At 42.0% G+C, this 18,652-nt stretch overlaps 1 protein-coding gene across 4 annotated transcripts in view; it reads right to left on the bottom strand.

The window, feature by feature from the left end:
• The window catches only part of DPF3 (double PHD fingers 3), a 198,074-nt gene that overhangs the window by 35,308 nt on the left and 144,114 nt on the right, over nucleotides 1-18,652 (bottom strand). For 3 of the 4 annotated variants that reach the window (XR_010086293.1, XM_063439704.1, XM_063439705.1), the window contains exons 5-7: nucleotides 15,973-16,068; nucleotides 8,782-8,848; nucleotides 3,663-3,809 (exon numbers count right to left, since the gene is read on the bottom strand). Coding sequence is in view for 3 of the 4 variants with exons in the window: in XM_063439704.1 (XP_063295774.1) it covers nucleotides 3,663-3,809; nucleotides 8,782-8,848; nucleotides 15,973-16,068 (310 nt within the window). In the remaining variant the exon portion in view is untranslated. Of the gene's footprint in view, nucleotides 1-3,662; nucleotides 3,810-7,326; nucleotides 7,369-8,781; nucleotides 8,849-15,972; nucleotides 16,069-18,652 lie in introns of all 4 variants that reach the window. The other variant, XM_063439706.1, reaches the window with a different exon arrangement.

Raw genomic sequence — 18,652 nt, 5'->3', positions numbered from 1 at the left:
GTACAGTACTAGTATAGATTTTATTTATATTTCAACTGATAAACTTAGCAGTTTTCCATCTCTACTATAATGTAACCTTTAAATTGCCGAGTATATCTGTGACCAAATTGGTATATTTATTAGTTATGGTCTAAACTGCATTGTATGTCCTAAGAAAAATCCAGAGAATTAAGGAAATTCAATATCTGTTTACAGACACTAGATCGGGTGCTGTATATATAACCTTTGTTTGAAGTGTTTATTAATACAGGGGGGCAGAACTAGCCTTTCCTTTGGAATACCCAATTATCGCCTGGGGATAATAAGCTCAACCCAATTCACATCTGTAAAGGATCCTGCTATCCGTGCAGCACTGATCCTTGTAGCATCTCCCGAAATCCAAGCTGAAAAGAGTGACGTAGTGATTATAGCTCCCAATTCCCCAAACATGAGTCGAGACTTCATGAAGGGGTAAAACGAATGTGTTTATTGATGGCCAAACTCAGCCCTTTTATGATGGTCTCCCAGCAAGGGAACTCCCACATGGGACCTTGTGGAAGACTGTAACAAAATATGCAGAACCAATCAGTATACAGTACAATTCCTATACACACCCACAGGAAGAGTGCAACCCCTCCTCTGTATCCTGGAGATAATTAACTTACCCCTCCTCTCTATCCTGGAGACAATTAACTTAAGTGGTTGCAGAGAACCTAATTATCTCCGGGCAGAGAGAAACATGTGCTTTTTACCTTTTAACAAAACTGTATTAAAATCAATAACTCATGTTTCGCTGAACGAAGTCCCCATGTTCCACACACCCCCAGATAGCTTGGATCTGAGCGCATATTATAGGCGAATAGCGCTCAGATCCCACGAACACAGTTCTCAATAACGTCGAGTAAAGTTTAAGTTCACGAGCTGTAATGGAAGTTAAACTGCACAAACCCACATACGAGTGTAACAGGGGAAATGTACAATCCAAGCAAGTAAGGCGAATGATGTGATCAAGAGACAGAGGGCTCTGTCCCAAGTGCCTTAAGACCCCATGACTTAACGGGCCAGCATCCCAGGGTAAGAGGCTAGCAATCCGGCTCCTCCAAGAGATAGGGGGGCAGGGCAGTTTGTCACATGCAGACCCAGTGACAAAAGCCATTTTGTCACAACATCTCTGTCAGGTCTCCCATCCCACGTGGGTATTGACAAGTAAAGCATAATTTATAGTTTCCCATTGGTGTAAATCATTTGTAAATACATATCCATGTGTGCTGTTTTTTAAGAAAGCTGGGGGCTTCAGTAGTAAAGAGTGATCTTACAAGTTGTCAGGAAGAAGTGTGTGTCTTGTCTCTTTGCTGAGGTCCTAGTTGGAATATATGCAAGTTTAAGTCATGCTAAGGTGTGGCGAAACCGACCTCGCCACGTGTCCTTGGAGGGGGCTGCTTGCCCGCCTCTTGCCTTTAGACTATGGCCCTGTTCTTTTTCCCTGCAGAAAGGCTGGTTTGTGCCTTCCTGCGGACTGTTAAAGCCATGCTACCCCAGATAGCTATGCCATGGAGCCCAGTCGTATACTGAAAGACTGTATGAAAGACTTTGGCTCCATGGCGATGGAACTGTATGTATGTGATCTGAGCGCCATCCGGTAATAATGTGCGCTCAGATCTAAGCTATCTGAGGATAGGTAGAATGTCTGTATTTTATGTAATAAATGTAACCTTGTGTATTTTATTGTATTTTTATGTATTTTATTGTCCTTTGTCTGCCATGTGGCTAATGGTGTTTTGCCTCTGTCCTTGGAGATAATTGGATTACTTCTCAATTATCTCCGGGATAGAAGACTCTGTGGAACTGGTTTTGGGCAGAAAAGCCATGCTTCATTTGGTCACAAAGGACTTCGATCTATCTTTTGAACCAATGGACCAATTTGGATGATTTTGACATATGTTTGTATTTGGAGTATGCTGCTTATGAAAATGTATGTTTTATGTTTGTGCCATGTATATTTTAGAAGTTATAAATACTGTGTAAAAACTGTATTCCTCTGCCTGTAATAATGAGATTACCCATTGTGTTCAGTAATCATATCACAGGCAGAGGGGAGGATTTTGTGTGGGAGTGTCTGTGTGTATTGTACGGATTGATTGGTTGTTCTGTAATACCCTGTGGGCTGTACTGTGGTTGTGGATTGGGAATAAAAGAGACTGTATGTGCCAGGACAGTCAGATTCTGCTTAACCCTCAAAACGAAGTGTTGTCTCGTTATTGGGGGAATTGGATTGTATGCTGACTGCCAGGAGTGTAACCCTTTCGTATGGTTTTCCTGTTCAGATATTTCCAGGGTTCATGTGTTTTCAGTTCAGGAGATTGGTGCTTACAGTAGCTGTCGGTGTATCTGGAAAGGGGAATATCGCCTAAACGTTTTTTAAACTTGGGTGAGCGAAACAGTCCGTTACATAAGGATTATATTCCATGAAGTGTATTGCCAGTGGAACAAGCTAGTTAGTACACTCTGTAACAGCCGGAACATACAACCACAGTATATCCTGGGTTGCCGGTGAGGCCGCTACCAAGCAAATATAACCTCGCGGCTTAGTTGAGCAGTTAGTGGTACAGGTTAGGCAAAGAAACCCACAGACGATAGCAGGAATGAACTGGTACACTTTTAGTGCTAGAGACGTCAGGGCCATATTGTTTTTACCTTTTACTGAAAAATAATATACACACTCTACTGTAATTATTCTACTATAATGTAACCTGTAGAGTATACAGTATAGTGTATGTTGATGTTTATATATTTTACTAACATGTGTACTCCTTTCTATTGTAATGTAACATTTAAAGTGCTGATTAAATCAGTTGGTGAAAAATAACTAAATTGTATAATATATATTTCAGCAACAGATGTATTGCATGTACAATGTATATTTATATATTTGTGTTACTGTAAAGGGGAGTACAGTAAATGCATTAATTTAACAATGTGTGAGCATGTTATATGTATAGGATTAACACCTTCATAACAAATCATTAGTAACAATCCTGCAATTGTTTTTCATGGTCATTCTAATATAGGTAGAATGGTCACATATCAAAAACAATTAATTTAAATGTTTTTGGTCTAAATAAATCAACACACCAACAAAAGTATCTAAAAAGCTTCTTTAAAATAAACAATAAACAACACACATGACAATAGTGTATTTAAACACTGTGCACTGTTGAAGGGACATCAGTTAGCAATGCTGAAACTATGAGATACACAATCTGACAAAGCCTAATATTTGTTTATGTTCCAAACGTAATAAAATAAGGCTATTACCGTCAATAACTCCATTATTTACTGGATTCTCATTATTAAAATGTAATCCTTCTGCTAATCATTATATTTATATGCTAGAATAGGTATTTGACTATACTGGAACTGTACCCATTAAATGAATACTTCAATGTATTTCTTGATAAGCTAAAAGCTGGTTTAGTGATGCATGATCATGATCCTGTCTTGTCTTCCAGACAAGTGTCTAACCCATCTGATTGGTCTTTTCCCCCCCGCTGACAGCACCCTATGTTGAAGTTCATAAACGTACGCTAAGGCTGTATGAATGTTTTATGTCTGTCAAGATACAAATATCTATGAAATTTCCAAAGCGCAAATATTAATGATTTAATTTGTGATGTGTAACTTACGTTTCTGGTTTTCATTTCTAAGGATCGATGGTGAACATGGGGATCGCGTGTCCTGGTCTCTACTGTCTGTCCCTTCTTCATCAGCGAGATGAGTATGAGCATAGTGGTAGCTGAGGCCAGGCCTATTCTTGTAACGTTTGCCGCAAACTACAAGGTAACATTTTATTAGATATTAAAATACAATTTCAGGTTTAGACACTACATGCATTTGGATCCTCAGAAATGCATCCAAAAATGTTAATCAATAATTACATTTGTAGAGCAATGCAGAAGTCAAACACAATGTTCTAGACTTTTAATCTGCCCCCCCCCCCCTTCATGATTTTGATACATTTGAGGCCAACAAGGTTCCATAACAAGTCTTGTTTAGACCTTTAAAGGGTTACTCCAAGTACCATGACCACTTGATTTGGTAAAAAAAATATATATATATATATATTTCAAAATCGATATAAAAAAGTGTGTTGGCACTTCTAATGATTATTACATAAAAACACTGTGTGCATAAAAGGTGTTTCCCAAACACATTGTAATTGACTGCATACAAATATGCCAAAACCAAAGAAAGAAAGTTGCACTAAAAGTGTATGCACAAACAATACTTATTATTGAAATAGCTCCAAACTTTTACAGATTTCAAGCACCTTGACCATCTCAAATCAAGTGGTACTGGTACTTGGAGTAACCCTTTCTTCTTGTTATGTATGGGAGAAGGGGGAGAGGGGGTATATTTGTATGCCAAATCTTTTGGAAGGGAATCTGAGAACTTTATTTTAACCAGTAAGGTTTTATTTTGAATTTATTTTCATTTTAATGCCACAGAAAATTATAGGGTCACTCTTACATCATAATCAGTTTGCATCATTGCAAAATAAATGATGCTTAGAGTACATTGAGCCCACTCTAATTTCTTAGTTCCAGGTTGCCAGTGTAAAGTTTGTCCTTGTTGGGCACAAGCCAAGCACTCTCTGGATGGAGGGCAAAGCTGTGCACTGTTCATTAAAGGAACACTGTAGGGTTAGGAATACATATATTATTGCTAACACTATATTCATTTTGCCCCCCTCCCATCTGCACAAAAAATGACTCACCTTTTTCCCCCCCAGCGTTGCATCTCCCTCTGCATTTCTGCAATCTCCTCCTCAGGTTGCGTTACGCCTCTAGGATGACGGGACAACTAAATGTTCATAGAGGAGCATTGAGGAATGTAGGTGCATGTGCGACACTTACCGCAATATGCCTACGATTCCTCTATAGAAAATATTTGTATTCAATAATTCTGTATGGCCGACCCTGACAGCACTGCGCATGTGACGTCACTATGTTATGGTATGAGAGTCAGAAAGTAAGTTTCCCGGCTCTCATACCCAGAGTGCTTGGGGCAGGAATCCAGGCACTATAACAACTTAAATAAAATTAAGTTGTTAAAGTGCCTACAGTGTTCCTTTAAACAGTGAACTGGTTTGTATAAAAACTGATAGCAGCCACATGATGTTTGTAACAACTGTTGGGAAATAAACATTTTATCCCATAATCCTCAGGTGGACAGAGGCTAATTCGATAACATTAGCCTCTGTAGACCAGAATGTGATGATCCTGATTAAAGTATCTCATGCTGGTATAAGAGGGATGTGCCTACAGCCACAGGCAGATCTACTAAGCAGTGCACAGGAGACACTTTCAAAGGTCACGAACTTTTTTGCCACAATCTTTTCAAAAGGTTTAACACCGAAGTTGCCTCCAGTGCCGATCTCAGTTCCCCTCCAGTTGCATCTGGTTTCTGAAATTTTAGTGTTCGGAAGCGAGGGTATTGCTGGGCAATGGCGCTGCTGATTGGCAGACTTGTCAGCTGACGCTCTCAGCCAATCAGTGACTCCCCATTCACAAAGCTGGCTTGGAGAAGGTACGTTTCTTTCCAATCCAGTTTTGTGAATTCTGCTCTCAGCTAATCAGCAGCGCCACTGCCCAGCGACACCCACTCTTCCTGAAACTTAAATTTCAAAAACCAGATGCCACCAGGGGGAGAGCTGAGATTGGCGCTGGAGACAACTTCGAGGTTAAACTGTTTGAGAGCAGTTTAACCCCTAAATGCAAGAATGCACCATAACAACTTAGTTTAGATGAAGTGGTTTTGGTGTCTGGAGTGTTCCTTTAATTGTAAAATACAGAGAAGCTAAGACTCCTGTACAGAATGCAGTAACCCCATACAAAGTGTACTGCGTGTAGGAAGAGACCCAAAAAGCCAGTTCTTTTCAAAAAAGAATTAAAGGAACACTGCAGTTGTAGGAATACAAAATACTATGGTCTAAAGAAGAACTTATTAAACATTGACATTTTGCAAACTGAAAAGAATTGTCCACAACAGTAACTTGAAAATTGGATATATACAAAAAGAAAAACATATAAACAGTTAGGTTTAGTATTACATTATGCGATAAACCAGTGATTCTTAAAGGGCTACTCCAAGCACCCTGACCACTTAAGTATTGATGGAACGGCCCCCTTCTGTTGCCACTCAATTCCTCCAATCAGCCCCGTCCTCCAGATGTCACTCCCACTTCATTGTGTGGGAATGATGTCACCAGAGGAGGATCGGGCTGCAGGGAGGGGGACCATGCCAGCAAGATTTAGTTTATCTAAAAAAAAAAAATAGTATGTTATTAAAACAATGTCTTAGTTAACCTTTAACATTTACTTTTTCTCCCCCAACATATAAGTGTTAAAATAGCATTAGCTTGGTAATCCATTTCAACTGATGTAGGCCATAAATGAAGCATGGAAACTCAGTTTTAGGTCCTGACCAATGGGTTATGCAGCACTGAAATTAATAAATACCAGATCACTTTAAAAGTATAACTGCCATATTTTAGGCTAAGTGGCAGCAAGCTATATAAATAGCAAAATACATTGTGTCAAAAAAAAAAACTATTATGAGAACATTAATTAAGACTGAAGATTGTATAGTATAGTGCACTAAGCAGGAGATTTCAGATTTATTTTACCGGTAGGAAAGAAAGTTAATAAACACTAAATAGCATATCATGAATGCCCTGAAACAGCTCCGAAGACTAGCTGAGTAATGCAACCAGTACTGCCTTCATTAAAGGACCACTCTAGGCACCCAGACCACTTCAGCTTAATGAAGTGGTATGGGTGCCTGGTCCAGCTAGGGTTAACTAATTTTTTTATAAACATAGCAGTTTCAGAGAAACTGCTATGTTTATCAATTAGTTAAGCCTTCCCCTTTTTCCTCTAGTGGCTGTCTCACTGACAGCCGCTAGAGGCGCTTGCGTGATTCTCACTGTGAAAATCACAGTGAGAGCACGCAAGCGTCCATAGGAAAGCATTATGAATGCTTTCCTATGTGACCGGCTGAATGCGCGCGCAGCTCTTGCCGCGCGTGCGCATTCAGCCGACGGGGAGGAACGGAGGCGGAGAGGAGGAGGAGAGCTCTCCGCCCAGCGCTGGAAAAAGGTAAGATTTAACCCTTTTCTCCTTTCCAGAGCCGGGCGGGAGGGGGTCCCTGAGGGTGGGGGCACCCTCAGGGCACTCTAGTGCCAGGAAAACGAGTATGCTTTCCTGGCACTAGAGTGGTCCTTTAAATGGACTCCAATTACACGTTGTGTGATGAGGGGCTTAAAGAGAGGCAATAACATGGAAGTACCTTTTTCGGCTGTTTTTGAGTTATGCTTTTGTTTGTAACTATCTGCAACAGAGAGAGAAAGAGATAAAGGGTGAACCTTGCTGAAAACCAAGGCAAACAGTGGAATGGAGAAAGAGTATACTAATATTAAGATCCATGCTCTTTCCTATCACTCACAGGCAGTATCCAAACGGAAGCTAGTATTCACAGTGTCCCGGATTGCCATGAGCTCCAGCAAGCTTTGGGCTAAAATACGCCTTATAAAGTGTCAAGCTGTCTTCTATATCACATTGTTGCGTTTTGTTTAGACTGTGTAACAGTTAACACATAAGCAAACACTATAGAGGAATGGACTTCACATGGGCTTTTAAAAAATGCCATTTCTATCTGTAGTTTGGCTATATGTGCCCTAGATCTCTAGGTGGTAATTAGCCAAATACTGGCTGAAGATATTAGGAGATGTATGAATAGCTGTAGTCACTCAGTTGCCACACCTGTTCCACGGAGTCTATCCAAGATAATTTTGACACCTCACATTGGCAAAAGATTTCCCCCTGAAGATAGGGTATCTATTCTTATTACGGTTCTTGGAATGGCAGTCTATGTCACATAATCCAAACTGATAATTGGGATTACAATCATTCAAGGACAATCACTGCCTCAGCCAATACGTTCTTCAGTGTTGGCTGAGGGGGTGGTCAACCCACAACTTGCTGGACTCTGGTGTGAAATGCTTGACTTTTACTGCTCTTGGTGTTTTTTTAGGACAGTTGATCTATATAGAGATGCCACCACCAACTAAAGATATTAAAATCTTCTGCACTATTACATAATGATATCTATTTTATATTTATATAATGGTATAGATAGTGATGAAGCCAAAACAAAGGACCAGATAGGAGGTGGGAGCCAGAATAGGATCCGTTGAATTACCGTAAAAAAAAAAAAGACGAAACAAACATAAGAAGAGTGAATGATTTGTAGGAAAATAAACAAGAAAGAGAAAAAAAATGAGAATTCAGAGCAGATGCTGACAGATGATAAGAGATCCAGAACTGAAAGATTGAGAGCAGCAAAAAGTGTTAAAGATGAATTTGATTCAGTGTAAAATGTATACAAGTAGGATTAACCTGGAAGGGTGGATAGCGGATTTAATGGTTTTAGAAAGTAGGAAAATGCCAAATATATATGTGAGAGTATTACATACTATAGGGAAAGAGAATTAACTGCAGACTACAGCCAAATGGAAAAGCTGTGGTACATAATGAGCTTGCTAAAATTAAATGGGCACAAGAAGAAACCAAAACTAAACTGGAACCACTTACAGCCTCAAAGGTGCGTTAGTTACATTAGAGTTTAAATGTTTATCTAAATACAACTGAAGTTTGGAACATCTAAACAGCAGCGTATCTTAAACAGAAATCAGCATGTAGTGACTTTCAGGGTACCAGAACATAACAGGTAGGTACTACTTACTGTCACACACATAAGGTTTATCATGGTCATCAAACGAGGTATCATTCCTTCGCCTACCACCACGTGCCTGAAATCACAAACAATGTCACTGATGAGATGCTGTTTGCCAAAGATGATAATACTCACTCTATAGATACAAGAAAAAGAAAAGAATCTGTCACATCTTCAATAAAATCAGAAATGTAAAGTGTTACTTGCTAGTTTACCATGTATTAAAGAAGCCATGTTAATGAAGTACATTTAACCTCCAGTATGTTCCAAGTAAATGAGAGTCGGCTCACTGATTATGGCAAACAGAGTGATAAACTGTGCCCAAAAGAGTGTGAACGTGTACCACAATCTTGTGTTAATATAAATAAGTATATTTACATATACTCCTATTGAATTGGTGTACACTTGTATTTGGTAGCTTTTAATAACCTCAAAAAAAAAGAGGGACAACAAATAGTGCAATATGTAACACTACCAGAGCAGGCCATTGTAAGTAGGTTACCACTTATTTTATTATCTATCTTGTGTATAGATATACTACACCATAAGATCTCTCTCTGCTTTATTTTCTCCATATATATTGGACGACAAATACAACAGACAGGGATTGTACCGTCCAGGCGAATAACAGCAGAGCTCTTAGTAGCTCAATAAAGTGTGAGTTGGCCCTCTATATACTTTATAGAAATTTTTTTAAATATTGTTACATATTGCACTATTTGTTGTCCATCTTTTCTTTTGAGGTGATTAAAAGCTAAGAAATACAAGTGAACACCGATTTAATAGGAATATATATATATATTTATATTAACACAAGATTGCGGTACACTTCCACACGCTTTTGGATTTATCACTCTGGCATTATCTGTATTGTTTGTGAGGTTTTGGCAATCCTCACGGATTTACTGCTGCCCTCCTTTGCATTCCTTGTAGTGAGCGCTTATTTTCTGTTCTACATCTCGGCTCACTGATTGCCCACTGCTAATGAATACCTTGTATACACATACACAGTCAGGATTATTTACTAAATTTAGAATTGCAGAGGATTCAATATGAATTTCAAATTTAAGATCAAAATAGCTGAACAGGAAAATTTCTCCCAGTCACCTCTATCTTCAGTTCGGCTACTTTGGTCTTCAATTTTAAATTCACTTTAAACCCCCTGCAATTCACAATTTAGTGAATAACCTGGAGTTTAATACATATAGTAAGCATTATTTATTTATTCAAAGTGCATTATGTAAAAGAGAAATGTGTGTATATAAACACCCAAACACACTATATATCCAGCAAAAGATATCTCCAGAATTGTATTAGTCAGCAGTATTTGTTTTTCTTAAAGGTACATCCCAAACACCATAACTACAGCTGTGGTAATAATGCTAGGAAGCTATGGGTTCAGTCCTTCAGGTCTTGTCAAAGACATCTCAACTGCTGCGGGCTCTTCCACCGCTGTCGAAATTGAAAATGCCATTAACTATATGTTCTACTTGTTCCTGGCTTGGTAAAAACACCAATTTCAAAAAGGACTGACTGTCTACCTCTACTCTAGATAGGTGACTTTAGGTTGTTTTTGTGAGAATACAAAATAAACCCTGCACATTTAAAGGACCACTATAGGCACCCAGACCACTTCAGCTCAATGAAGTGGTCTGGGTGCCAGGTCCATCTAGGGTTAACCCTGCCTGCTGTAAACATAGCAGTTTCAGAGAAACTGCTATGTTTACAAATGGGTTAATCCAGCCTCTAGTGGCTGTCTCAGTGACAGCCGCTAGAGGCGCTTCCGCGCTTCTCACTGTGATTTTCACAGTGAGAAGACGCCAGCGTCCATAGGAAAGCATTCAGCCGATGACGGGGAAAGGAGGAGGAGAGTCCCCAGTGCCGAGGGAGCCCGGCTCTGGAAAAAAAAGTATTTTATTAACACCTTCCTCACCCTAGAGCCCGGCGGGAGGGGGGCCCAGAGGGTTAGGGGGACCCAAGGACCCTATAGAGCCAGGAAAACGAGTATGTTTTCCTGGCACTATAGTGGTCCTTTAATCTCAAGGGAAACCCTACACAACTTAAAGGGACACTATAGTCACCTGAACAACTTCAGCTTAATGAGGTTGTTCAGGTGAGTGCTACAGCTACCCGGAGCCTTTTTCTTGTAAGCACTGTATTTTCTGAGAAAATGCAGTGTTTACATTGGAAGCTTGGAACACCTCTTGTTGCAGTCAATCAGACGGCCACCAGAGGGACTTCCGAGTTCAGAGGCCCTAAAAAGGCCTCTCGTCCGATGCATTCTGGGTGAATGCATCAGACGGGCTATCAGCACACAAAGCACTGTGAACGCGCTTTGTGTGCTGATAGCCTGTCAGCACTGCTGCGGGCGTGGCTTCAGCTGACAGCTTCAGCTTCAGCTGACAGCTGAAGCCCGAACCCACAGGGAGCTGACTGTCCACAATAGTGGTTGAAGGGGGGGGGGGGGGGGGGGGAGACCTACTCTCCTTCCCCCCCCCCCCGGCCCCCACCGCTGTGCGGCGGGTGGGGGCCCTAAAATTATCAATAAACCCCCCCCCGGCCCCCACCCCTGTGCGGCGGGTGGGGGCCCTAAAATTATCAATAAGGGGGACCTACTGTCCCCCCCCCCCCGGCCCCCACCCCTGTGCGGCGGGTGGGGGCCCTAAAATTAAAATTATCAATAAGGGGGGGACCTATTGTCCCCCCCCGGCCCCCACCCCTGAGCGGTGGGTGGGGGCCCTAAAATTATCGATAAGGGGGGGGGCCTACTGTCCCCCCCGGCCCCCACCCCTGTGCGGCGGGTGGGGGCCCTAAAATTATCAATAAGGGGGGGACCTACTGTCCCCCCCCGGCCCCCACCCCTGTGCGGCGGGTGGGGGCCCTAAAATTATCAATAAGGGGGGGACCTACTGTCCCCCCCCGGCCCCCACCCCTGTGCGGCGGGTGGGGGCCCTAAAATTATCAATAAGGGGGGGACCTACTGTCCCCCCCGGCCCCCACCCCTGAGCGGTGGGTGGGGGCCCTAAATACAAAGGGGGGGGGGACCCTAGTTAACCCTCCCCCCCCCCCCCAAAAAAAAAATTATCTCCCTACCTACCCCCCTCACCCTAAAAATAATGAGGGGGGGAACATTAACTAAAAACCTGTAAAAAAATAAAAAGAGATAAAAAAAACTTACCATTCGATGTTTTCTTTCTTCTAAAATCTTCTTTCTTCAGCCCAAAAAAGGCCAAATAAAAATCCATAATAACCGACGCAATTAAAAAAAAAAAAAAAAAAAAACCGAGCGCAAAAAAAATAATCCATCTTCACCCATGGAGGGCTCCGCGCAGACTGAGCTCCGCAGGGTGGGCAAGGCTTATAAAGCCTTGCCCCGCCCTGCAATTAGGCTAAGAACACTCTGATTGGTGGGTTTAAACCAATCAGAGTGCTCTTTGTCATTTTACAAGCGTGGGAAAGTTCTTTGGAATTTTCCCACGCTTGTAAAATGACACAGAGCACTGTGATTGGATGGATTTCAAGCCATCCAATCACAGTGCTCTGTGTCATTTTACAAGCGTGGGAAAGTTCTTTGGAATTTTCCCACGCTTGTAAAATGACACAGAGCACTGTGATTGGATGGCTTGAAACCCATCCAATCACAGTGCTCTGTGTCATTTTACAAGCGTGGGGAAATTCCAAAGAACTTTCCCACGCTTGTAAAATGACAAAGAGCACTGTGATTGGATGGCTTGAAATCCATCCAATCACAGTGCTCTGTGTCATTTTACAAGCGTGGGAAAATTCCAAAGAACTTTCCCACGCTTGTAAAATGACACAGAGCACTGTGATTGGATGGCTTGAAATCCATCCAATCACAGTGCTCTGTGTCATTTTACAAGCGTGGGAAAATTCCAAAAAACTTTCCCACGCTTGTAAAATGACAAAGAGCACTCTGATTGGCTCAAACCCACCAATCAGAGTGTTCTTAGCCTAATTGCAGGGCGGGGCAAGGCTTTATAAGCCTTCCCCACCCTGCGGAGCTCAGTCTGCGCGGAGCCCTCCATGGGTGAAGATGGATTATTTTTTTTTGCGCTCGTTTTTTTTTTTTTTTTTTTAATTGCGTCGGTTATTATGGATTTTTATTTGGCCTTTTTTGGGGCTGAAGAAAGAAGATTTTAGAAGAAAGAAAACATCGAATGGTAAGTTGATTTTATCTCATTTTTTCTTTTTTACAGGTTTTTAGTTAATGGTCCCCCCTCATTATTTTTAGGGTGAGGGGGGTAGGTAGGGAGATATTTTTTTTTGGGGGGGGGGGGAGGGTTAACTAGGGTCCCCCCCCCTTTGTATTTAGGGCCCCCACCCACCGCTCAGGGGTGGGGGCCGGGGGGGACAGTAGTTCCCCCCCTTATTGATCATTTTAGGGCCCCCACCCACCGCTCAGGGGTGGGGGCCGGGGGGGGACAATAGGTCCCCCCCTTATTGATAATTTTAGGGCCCCCACCCGCCGCACAGGGGTGGGGGCCGGGGGGGGACAGTAGGTCCCCCCCTTATTGATAATTTTAGGGCCCCCACCCGCCGCACAGGGGTGGGGGCCGGGGGGGGACAGTACGTCCCCCCCTTATTGATAATTGTAGGGCCCCCACCCGCCGCTCAGGGGTGGGGGCCGGGGGGGGGACAGTAGGTCCCCCCCCTCATTGATAATTTTAGGGCCCCCACCCGCCGCACAGGGGTGGGGGCCGGGGGGGACAGTAGGTCCCCCCCTTATTGATAATTGTAGGGCCCCCACCCGCCGCTCAGGGGTGGGGGCCGGGGGGGGGACAGTAGGTCCCCCCCCTCATTGATAATTTTAGGGCCCCCACCCGCCGCTCAGGGGTGGGGGCCGGGGGGGGGACAGTAGGTCCCCCCCCTCATTGATAATTTTAGGGCCCCCACCCGCCGCACAGGGGTGGGGGCCGGGGGGGGACAGTAGGTCCCCCCCCTTTTTGATAATTTTAGGGCCCCCACCCGCCGCTCAGGGGTGGGGGCCGGGGGGGGCAGTAGGTCCCCCCCCTCATTGATCATTTTAGGGCCCCCACCCGCCGCACAGGGGTGGGGGCCGGGGGGGGACAGTAGGTCCCCCCCCCATTGATAATTTTAGGGCCCCCACCCGCCGCTCAGGGGTGGGGGCCGGGGGGGGACAGTAGGTCCCCCCCCTTATTGATAATTTTAGGGCCCCCACCCGCCGCTCAGGGGTGGGGGCCGGGGGGGGACAGTAGGTCCCCCCCCTTATTGATAATTTTAGAAAGCGAGCTGAGCTGTCAGTCAGACAGCTCAGCTCGCGAACGCGCATTCCGCGCACATGCGCGGTAAAGCGCTCAGGTTCTTCATAGGGCGGCATTCAATGCCGCTCTATGAAGAACGCGATTGGTCCAGCGCGAAGCCGTCCCATTGGGCCCCGCGATTTCGTCATTTTGACGAAAAAGGGGGCGCGGCCTAGCGGGGAGCTCGGCGCTGGAACGGAGGTAAGTTTTTAATATAAAAACACCGATTTTTTTTTTTTAATTAATGAAAGTTCATATAAAAGCAAGAAGGAAGGCTGGGGGACCTGTCTTTCTTGCTTTTATATGGTGACTATAGAGTCCCTTTAAACATAGGTGCCCACAATGTAGCTCTTTCTACAGACATCTGTTATGTACAGTTTGGCTGAAAACACAACAAGCTAATGAACCCTGTATGCATTATTTTTTGCCAATAGGATACATGATACTGCAAGCAGCTTTCAGTTAGTTTCACTAATTAAATCAAATAACTTTGTATAGTAATAAATATGAAACATTCATTTATAGATTTTTGGGATTTGATACTAAAAAGATTTATCGGTTCCATAGAAAATGTAATTCTGGTTTAAGTTTATCCAGCAATAGAACCGGTTTCTACAAATAACTGAATATTCCTCTGTTTTCCCCAATGAACATAGCAGGAAACACACTGGTAAGATCAGAGAAAGGCATAACTATGGTAATAAGTTATTTTAAGGTTTACTCTAAAAGCCATAACTGTGCCAGCTCGATGATGCGGTTATGGTGCAAGTAATGTGTCAGCATTAAATACTGCCAGAACAGAGACATTGGTCTTTTCTTGTCTGGGTATATCTCCAACTCTGGCAATTGCCTACTTCCAATTATGTTGGATGTTTTTGATTTTGGAGCCATTTTGTTCCTTTTTAAAGTGGCATTGTTACCGTTTGTGGACTTTGCGTAGCCCCCTCTGCCAGTCTGGTGCCCGGTGGCAGGTAAAGGTGAGTTTACCTACCTGAACATGTCCCTTGCGGGCACCGCCATCTTGATGTGGCAGGGTCATCTTCGGTGCCAGCGTCACTGACCGCAGGATCCTCCATACATACAGCCAATACCATGCAGCCATCACTTATGAAGGCTGCAGGGATTGACTCTGTATCTCCGCCTTGTGTCAAATAAAGTCAGGCAGAAGAGAAATACAGAGAAAAAGTGACAGTGCCGCTTTAAGTATGTATGGACAGACGTACTTAAAAAAGTGTTGGAGTAACCCTTTAATAAGAATAATGCCCTACTGGGCATTATTTATTAGAGACCCCAACCCAAAAATCAAGCTACAAGAGTATACAACTTAACTGAACTCCACTCCTCCATTTGACGTCACCTGAGCCACTGCAAGGTCCAGTCACATTTTTGCACAGAATTGACATTTGACAGCCTGGAATATAGATAGCTGGGGGCTAGTTCTAACTCGCTCCCTGCACAAAAAAAAGCAAATATTCCTGAATGAGCAGCGTTTCAAGCAGACACCATGACCACTTCTAATAGCACAAGTGGTCATGGTAGTTAGAGAAATATATATAGTTTGATATTAGAATTATCAACAAATAAAACAAATAGTTACACCCATAGTGAGCGCACAATCAATCCTTAAGCATAAATGCTGGATATATGGAAGAAGGTCTTATTGTCAGTGTGGAAGCAGCTCATAGCCCGAACTGCGATATATCCATATAGCCATCATTTGTGCATAATTATTTATGTGTGCTTACTAAGGGTGTAACGGTATGTTTTATTTGTTGATATAGGTGACAGGGGATTTCACCTTTTGTTACACGGAGTGGCTTTATATATTCTATTGAAGCGCCCAAACACCTATCTTATCTTCTTTGTACTGTAATATTACAATTATATTGGTAAATTTACAAAATCACTTCTTACTCACCCGTCCTCTGCTTCGGTTCTTTCTCTTTGGAGTTTCTTCTTCCATGTCATCATCTCCGTTTGCTTCATCTGCATTTTCATCATTTTCTAAAACTCTCTAAAGATAGAAATCAGGTTACAATTATGAGCTGTACATTCAAATGATCATGTTATATGCACGAAAAACAAAATGTCTTCTTCCCACACTCCTTAATATTTGCTGTTTTTTTTTTAAAGCAGTATACAGTTGATAACCAATATTTTAATATACAATACACTTGGACTTTGAAATATGATTTAAAAAAAAAAATGATTGTGCATATACACACATAAAGTGAGTATCGGTGCATAGTGTGTGTAAATGTCTGTTTGTATGCATTTCCAAGTATGTGTGTCAGTGTGTATGTAAAATGTGTAGTAGCAGTATGAATTAATGGAGTTACCCTATTCCTCCACAGTGCTGGGCAATATCCACAAAGACATTAAAGGGATAGTATAGGCACCAAAACAACTTAAAGAAGCAGTTTTGGAGTACAGACGTATATAGATCATGGCTCTCACTGCTAAATTGCCTCTAGTATCCCTTTAATAATAAGCCAAAAATTAAACAAAAAGGAAAATTAGGGGTAAGGGAATGGGATCATTACAGTTTAAATACGTCAGTACAAGACATAATTAATAGAGCAAGCAGTCAATACATAAGTCATAATAATATACTATCTAGGTGGTGATCCCATCTTCCTACTCTTTGTACTTTTTGTTAAAATTTTGGCTGGCTAGTTGCAGGGAGCTAGGTGCTATCTTAAAAAGGCAATCCTGCCGAAACGTTGGGGGCTATTTTGACTTTCTCCCTCGTCTCACTGCTTATGACAATTTTTTCCCTTCTTTTTTGGTATGTATTTTCATGTTGGGTAGCTTGTTTTAGGTATCATTGTGACTCTATACTGCTAATAGCATTATTGCACTTTTTAGTTGTTTTCCATGAATACATGTGATTATTGTATACCTTGTATGCTTTTTTGTATTGAGCATTGTTTTGACATTATTGGACCCAACTAATAAAGTAATTGATTTATCTCTATGGTTGTGCTCCTCATTTGGTATTATCTATAGTTGCAGTGTGGATAACAGTGTATGTGGGTAACACGGTGTACATTTGATTTAGGAGTTGTCCCAGAAATCACTCTTCTCCTGGCCCATCCACTCCCTCTCCTTCAGGAGATTGCTGTGTTCAGTCTGGTCCCGGCCATGCACAGACCAGGCTCCTCAGAATGAATGCAGCCTTCCCAAAGTCCTGCAGACATAGGACAGGAGGAGGTTTTTAACAGGCACTGCAGGCGTCCCAAGATATTACCATTAATTGAAGCCACTATATCAAGGTAAAATGCAAACTTTATTTATTGAAATAAAACCTATATAAACAACCCACCAAAAATAGTGTGCTCTACAAACGTGATTGAGTGAAAAAGCTACTGTGGTTAGTAGACTATACCTATTGAATAATGAGATATGATTTAGAGAGATATATAGAGTGTAGCTGTATTATAAATACTAAAAGTATTCCTATATTGGAAGTAAATAAGTATATATAAATCTGTTAATATTGTTTAGCAGCTTTTTAGTTGTTTGTAACGACACATTTGTAATTGGATTACCTGCCTCCTGCACTTAGAAGGTATATCAAAAACATCTGTTCATTGGTTGCTACTGTAATAATCATTTACTACATTTTAAAACATTTTTTTTTTTTTTTAAAGGGACACTGTAGTCACCTGAACAACGTTAGCTTAATGAAGCAGTTTTGGTGTATAGAACATGCCCCTGCAGCCTGACTGCTCAATCCTCTGCTATTTAGGAGTTAAATCCCTTTGTTTATGAACCCTAGTCACACCTCCCTGCATGTGACTTGCACAGCCTTCCATAAACACTTCCTGTAAAGAGAGCCCTATTTAGGCTTTCTTTATTGCAAGTTCTGTTTAATTAAGATTTTCTTATCTCCTGCTATGTTAATAGCTTGCTAGACCCTGCAAGAGCCTCCTGTATGTGATTAAAGTTCAATTTAGAGATTGAGATACAATTATTTAAGGTAAATTACATCTGTTTGGAAGTGAAACCAGTTTTTTTTTATGCAGGCTCGGTCAATCATAGCCAGGGGAGGTGTGGCTAGGGCTGCATAAACAGAAACAAAGTGATTTAACTCCTACAGTGAATTGAGCAGTGAAATTGCAGGGGAATGATCTATACACTAAAACTGCTTTATTTAGCTGAAGTCATTTAGGTGACTATAGTGTTCTTTTAAGCTCTAATTTTAGTTCAACATTATATTCTAGAATTGTTTTAACTGAAATGCGCCTTATTTTTTGTCTTCTTCCCCATCTTTTCTGTATCCCATAACAATGCACTTACATTGTAATAGACACCAGTGTTGTACACTCACGTGTGCGCAAGAGTACAGCACTGATGTTGGCTCCAGGCAGATAAAGTGCCAGGAGCTGAATAGGACCCTGCAGAAGAAGATTGGGGTGGACGTAAGAGACACTTGTATGATAGATCTCTTGGCTGTGCCTCATAGTAGGAATTTGAACACGTTTTTTTCATCAAAAACTGAGGTAGTGACTGTTTGAATCGGCACCAGTGATCATGTTTAGCTCTGTTCCTACAGCTGCATAAACAGAACGCAAGAGTCACAGTTTAATTATGTA

This window comes from Pelobates fuscus, chromosome 13 (assembly GCF_036172605.1).
Source record: "Pelobates fuscus isolate aPelFus1 chromosome 13, aPelFus1.pri, whole genome shotgun sequence".
Classification (NCBI taxonomy): domain Eukaryota; kingdom Metazoa; phylum Chordata; class Amphibia; order Anura; family Pelobatidae; genus Pelobates; species Pelobates fuscus.
Note: the sequence above shows the minus strand (reverse complement) of the source record. Positions and strands in the feature narration are given on the sequence as shown.